General features: G+C 50.7%; 2 protein-coding genes across 2 annotated transcripts in view; one reads left to right on the forward strand and one right to left on the reverse strand.

Moving 5' to 3' along the window:
- LOC113220287 (beta/gamma crystallin domain-containing protein 2-like) overlaps positions 1 to 3,251 on the forward strand; it is a gene marked incomplete at its 5' end in the record, with an annotated part of 15,031 nt that extends 11,780 nt beyond the window's left edge. Inside the window, 1 exon segment of the mRNA XM_026449222.1 lies at positions 3,045 to 3,251. Coding sequence (XP_026305007.1) covers positions 3,045 to 3,251 — 207 coding nt within the window.
- Positions 3,252 to 3,516: 265 nt separating this feature from the next.
- On the reverse strand, positions 3,517 to 5,450 carry LOC113220288 (transient receptor potential cation channel subfamily V member 2-like). The gene is made up of 3 exons (XM_026449223.1): positions 4,869 to 5,450; positions 4,261 to 4,416; positions 3,517 to 3,693 (listed from the first exon to the last, which is right to left on the reverse strand). Exons 1-3 carry the CDS (start codon positions 5,052 to 5,054, stop codon positions 3,532 to 3,534), a joined length of 504 nt encoding a protein of 167 aa, XP_026305008.1. The 5' UTR covers positions 5,055 to 5,450; the 3' UTR covers positions 3,517 to 3,531.
- Positions 5,451 to 5,461: the final 11 nt, after the last annotated feature.

Raw genomic sequence — 5,461 nt, forward strand, 5'->3', positions numbered from 1 at the left:
GGTTTCACTGTGTTGGCCAGATTGGTCTCAAACTCCTGACCTTGTGATCTGCCCACTTCAGTCTCCCTAAGTGCTAGGATTACAGGCATGAGCCACTGTGCCCAACTAATTTTTGTATTTTTAGTAGAGATGGGGTTTCATCATGTTGGCCAGGCTGGTCTTGAACTCCTGACCTCGCATGATCTGCCCACCTCGGCCTCCCAAAATGTTGGGATTATAGGCATGAACCACTGTGCCCAGCCCCAGACCAATTTTTATTTAGCTTTCTGAGTCTGTGCTTATGCCTTCAACACTTTAATAATGATTTTCAGCTGCTGCATAAGGAACGCAGGCTTGATCCTGTCACAAACACATTTAGCACACGTGGAACCACCATAGGCCCTCCTGACATGTTTTTTGTTTTGGACAATCTCATAAGTACTTTAGAAACTCACAGCATGAACCCCTTGAAGTCTGCCTGGGCACACGCCACATGCAGATTTTGGTGGTTTCCCAATTTTGTTGGTATAAATTTCAACAATTCTATTACCAGGGCCTCAGGACTGCCTAGTTTTGTTAGAGACTGTACCGTAGGAAAACCTATAACAACAATATGTCAAAAGCTGGAACATTCTGAGTGCCTCCAGACAACATCCCCAGAAGAGGAAAAAGAAAAAAAAATCACATTTTTTTTTTACTTTATCTTTGTCCTAAGGAATAATATCTATAAAGTCATGAGTTTCATGTGTATATATGATTTTTTCTTTCTTTCTTTTTTTTTTTTTTTTTGTTGAGATGTCGTCTCGCTCTGTCGCCCAGGCTGGAGTGCAGTGGCACGATCTCAGCTCACTGCAAGCTCTGCCTCCCGGGTTCACACTATGCGCCTGCCTCAGTCACCCGAGTAGCTGGGACTACAGGCGTCCGCCACCACGCCCCGCTAATTTTTTTGTATTTTTAATAGAAATGGGGTTTCACCATGTTAGCCAGGATGGTCTCAATCTCCTGACCTCGTGATCCGCCCGCCTCGGCCTCCCAAAGTGCTGGGATTACAGGCCTGAGCCACTGCGCCCAGCCTGATTTTTTTAAATAGATGTAATAAATACATTACCATTAATTTTTCAAAAATGAGTTATAGGCTGGGTGTGGGGGCTCACGCCTGTAATTTCATCACTTTGGGAGGCTGAGGAGGGAGGGTTGCTTGAGCCCAGGAGTTTAAGACCAGCCTGGGCAACATGGTGAGACCCCATGTTCCTCTACAAAAATTACAAAAGAAATGAGCTAGGTGTGATGGCCTGTGCTATAGTCCCAGCTACTTAGGAGGCTGAGGTGGGAGGATCACCTGAGCCTGGGAGTTTGAGGCTGCAGTGAGCCATGATGGCTCCACTGGCACTCCAGCCTGGGTGACAGTGTGACACCCTGTCTCAAAAAAAAAAAGTTTATCCACATAGGACTAAAAGTGATCTCATGGACCACCCACTGGTAGTTAGCATACCTCACCTAGGGAAGCACTGCCTGCATATGTGTTTCTGTACATCCGTGCCTTCCTATCTGAACATCAGCATCGTTAATGCACATGTGCAGATAAATGGTAAGGCCATGGGCTGTGTGTGTATGTGTGTGCACTTGCATGTTCAGACCCCACACTGAAATGCTACACAATGTACCTCTCAGCATCTGGTGGTCCTTCCCTGGAGCCCATGTTCCCCTGCTGTTCTTTTGAGTGTATTTCTGTGTCCATCAGGTTATTTGTGTCCATGCCTCTGTGTGCTCTGGTGATGACGTGTGTGTGTGTGTATGTATCTGTGGGAGTGCAGTCATTTTTTTATTTGTATTAATTTATTTATTTTTGAGACAGAGTCCTACTCTGTTACCCAGGCTGGAGTGCAGTGGCATGATCTCAGCTCACTGCAACCTTCATCTCCCAGGTTCAAAAGATTCTCCTGCCTCAGCCTCCCGAGTAGCTGGGAGTACAGGCGTGTGCCACCACATCCGGCTAATATTTTTTGGTATTTTTGGTAGAGACAGGGTTTTGCCATGTTGGCCAGGCTGATCTCGAACTCCTGACCTCAGGTGATCCACTCGCCTCGGCCTCCCAAAGTGCTGGGATTACAGGCGTGAGCCTCTGCGCCCGACCGGGTGTACATTTATGACTGCGCATGCTTGTACTTGTGACACCATTGACAGTGTGTGTATCTTTGTATAAGGATATTTGTATAGTCCTTGTATTCAAGACTCATAACATCATTGCTGGGAGAAATCTTGGAGATTATCTCCACCCCTCACATTTTACAGATGGGGAAATAAAGGCCCAGAGAAGTGGACACGGATTTGCTCTGCAATCTTGGGCAAGTACTGTACCTCCTTAGACCTTCGTTTCTTCATCTTTAAAATGAAGATAACATGTGTCATGGGTCTGTTTTGAGGACTGAAGATAATGTAGGTAAAACCCTTAGAACAGTGCTTGAGTGAGTCAGCTCTCAATAAATGTTAGCTGTGATTATTGTTACTACTATTATTACTTTCGCTGCCATCTAAGAGCTCCAGCTGATTTATGGCAGAGCCATGTCTGATGTCTGACAGTCCAGCGTCTACCCTGTCAGGAACCCTCTTCAACACAGGTGTGTGCGCATTTCTTTCTGTAAGTATGTGTGCACATCTGTATGCCCACACACATCCATCCTTGTAGCAAGCAGAACTGCCTGGTACGGAGTAGACTGCATGGATCTGTGGTTAGAACATCTGAGTTGGATGGCTGTGTGTATCCATGTGTCTGTGTTTTCTGTGAACTTCTGTGCCACCGTGTGGACCAGAGGTGTATCTGTCAGTTTGTCCCTCTGCACACATCTGTGGGTATCTCTACGACCACGAAACTGTGTGTGTGTGATACATGTGCTCTCCATATGTGTGTGTAAAAAAGCGGTGACTTAGAAACAGAGTCAAGGGAAGTTTGGGGACAGGAAGGAGGGCTTGGGAGCCTGATACTGGAGAGTCCAGAGTTGAGGGTATTGGGGGCCCAGGTCATCCCTCCCTGGCACCCCTGACTCTCAGCCTCTTTCTGCCACCAGCACCGGGTTTATTTCCGCCTCTGGAATGCAGCACTGGGGGGATTCCTGGCAGTGCTGGACCATGTGGAGGACATGAAGGCAGGCCGTGTGGTGGTCTCCGACCCCCAAGCGGGAGGTAGCTGCATCTGGTACTATGAGGATGGGCTTCTGAAGAACCATGTACTGATACAGGTCACTGAAGAGGCCCTACTGGGTGAACTGGCCTGAACCCCACCTACCGCCGGTCTCTGTGCTCCCCAAGAAGGGAACTTCCCAGCCGAGCAGCCTGGCTGGGGGCAGGGGCTTCCAACTCCATTCCTGGGGGAGCAGAGCCTGTACTGCCAAGGAATCAGAAGTTGTCTGCTACCCCGAGGAACCCCAAAAGCACAGCAGAGGGTTGCCAGGGACTCAGAAAGCAAGGCCAGAACCTCTGGCCCTCAGCTTCGGTGAGGTAGGTTGTTCTGAGTGGGACCGGGTATTGTCAGTGAGGGGATGCAGCTAACTTGCTCTAAGCCCCCTGAAGCAGAATTCTAGGTTTACTTCTGGGTGGGAGAAGGGGAGGGGCACTCACCTGGCCCAGGAGGAGGTAGCTACCCCCTAGCAGGATAAAGATGTGGCCTGCCAGCAGCATGGAGTTTCCAACCTTCTCTTTCACGTGGGGGGCAGCCTGCTGAAGACACACTCAGATGAGAGGGCTTTGGGTCCTCTCTCAAGCAGCTCATCCTTGAGAGCTGAAGCTGAGGGCCCGCTCTGAGCCTGAGCTGTGGAGAACTCTTCAGAACAGCAGGGGAACATGGGCTCCAGGGAAGGACCACCAGATGCTGAGAGGTACATTGTGTAGCATTTCAGTGTAGGGTCTGAAGCCAGACTGCCTGGATTCAGATTCCCTCTCCACACCACTTGCAGCCTGTGGGACCCTGGACAAGTTACTTAACCTCTCTGTGCCTCGCTTCCCTCTACTACAAACTGAGGGTGATTATAATTCACCATCTCAGGGGTTTTGGGGAACATTAATTAGTCAACACATGTCCATCACCTAGAACCCTTTTTCACATACAGTGAGCACTCAGCAAATCTTCACTGTATCACTGTTAGCACTGGGGTGCTGGCTCCCATAAGCTTGGGCATGTCACTCCAGCAGCCCATGCCTCAGCACTATTACTGCCCCATCTTCCCCCAGGGTTGTTTCAAGCAGGCCTCCCCCAATATGTGCCCCCCTCCCACCTCCCGCCCTTGCCTTCTTCAGGGCAGGCTGATGGTAGGCAACAGCGGTGAAGATGAACATGTAGATCAGATTACACAGGAAGTTTAAGAAGAACCTGGGGATAAGCAGATCCCATTTCGCCTGCAGCAGTTTGTTCAGGGGCTCCAAAACGATCATTCGGTGTCGGTGCTGGGATGGGGAGGGGAGAGCCATGGGTACACTCAACAAGTGCAAACAGTCTGCCCACTCCATGTCAGGATCAAAGCAAGGGCCCAGGAAATGAGGAGAGAGGACAGGGAGCAGGCTTCCACACACCAGGAGCTCCAAAGGACCTCACCCCAACCCTCCCAGCTACAGTGTGACCAAGGGGCTTGCCCTCCAAATGAGATGCTGCTTAACAGAGAGGACCTGGATGGTTGCCACAAGGCCCTAGGCATGATCCCCGTGTTGGATGGGACTGGAGTATGGATTGAGTATGGGCCCAGTGGCCATGGTCAGGGTCAGGCCTGCTGGGACATGCAGCCACACCCCCACTGGCACAGGAATGGGGCAGATATGGTCCAGCAGGCAGCCCCAATTTGTGGACCTTGCTGGGAGCTCTGCTGGGTCCTCTATGTGCACCCATGCATCTGTGGGCTCACCGGACTCTTGCAATGAAAGGCGATGATCTCTAGCACCGAGTTCTCCTCACAGCTGTCCACAGAAGCCAGGTCATACAGCGACACCCGGACAGGCCCATAGCACCACTCGGTGAACTTTCGGGAAAGGTGGCTCAGTCCTGAAAACTCCCGCTGCAGGATGTGCCTGAAAATCTGCAGGGTGACCATACGAGCTTGCCTTTACAGTCCCCTCCTGGCACTGATCCTGGGCCAAGGCTGGGAAACACCCAGGACCCTGCAGCTGCCCACGGTCTGCAGAGCTGCAGCTGACACGTGCACATGCCCCCCTACATGCAGGTCTTTGTGTGTCTAAACTCTTAAACACACACACACTCAGCTACATCTGCCCCAGCCTGCCAACCAGCCTGGCTCTTCCTCCCCTCCCCAACCCTGTGGCCTTCCTTGAACTCCTCAAATGGCAGAGAGATCCTTAGCCCTGGGGTCTTTGAGGCCCCTGAGATCAGAGTCTACTAGCTGTATCTGTGTGTGCAATTTCATGGTCAGAATCCAGAGTTTTCAGCAGACTAGAAAGTGGTCCCTAATCCAAACAGGTTAGGAAGCATTCTGGTTTCACA

The sequence above is a fragment of the Piliocolobus tephrosceles genome, unplaced genomic scaffold (genome assembly GCF_002776525.5).
Source record: "Piliocolobus tephrosceles isolate RC106 unplaced genomic scaffold, ASM277652v3 unscaffolded_789, whole genome shotgun sequence".
Taxonomy (NCBI): domain Eukaryota; kingdom Metazoa; phylum Chordata; class Mammalia; order Primates; family Cercopithecidae; genus Piliocolobus; species Piliocolobus tephrosceles.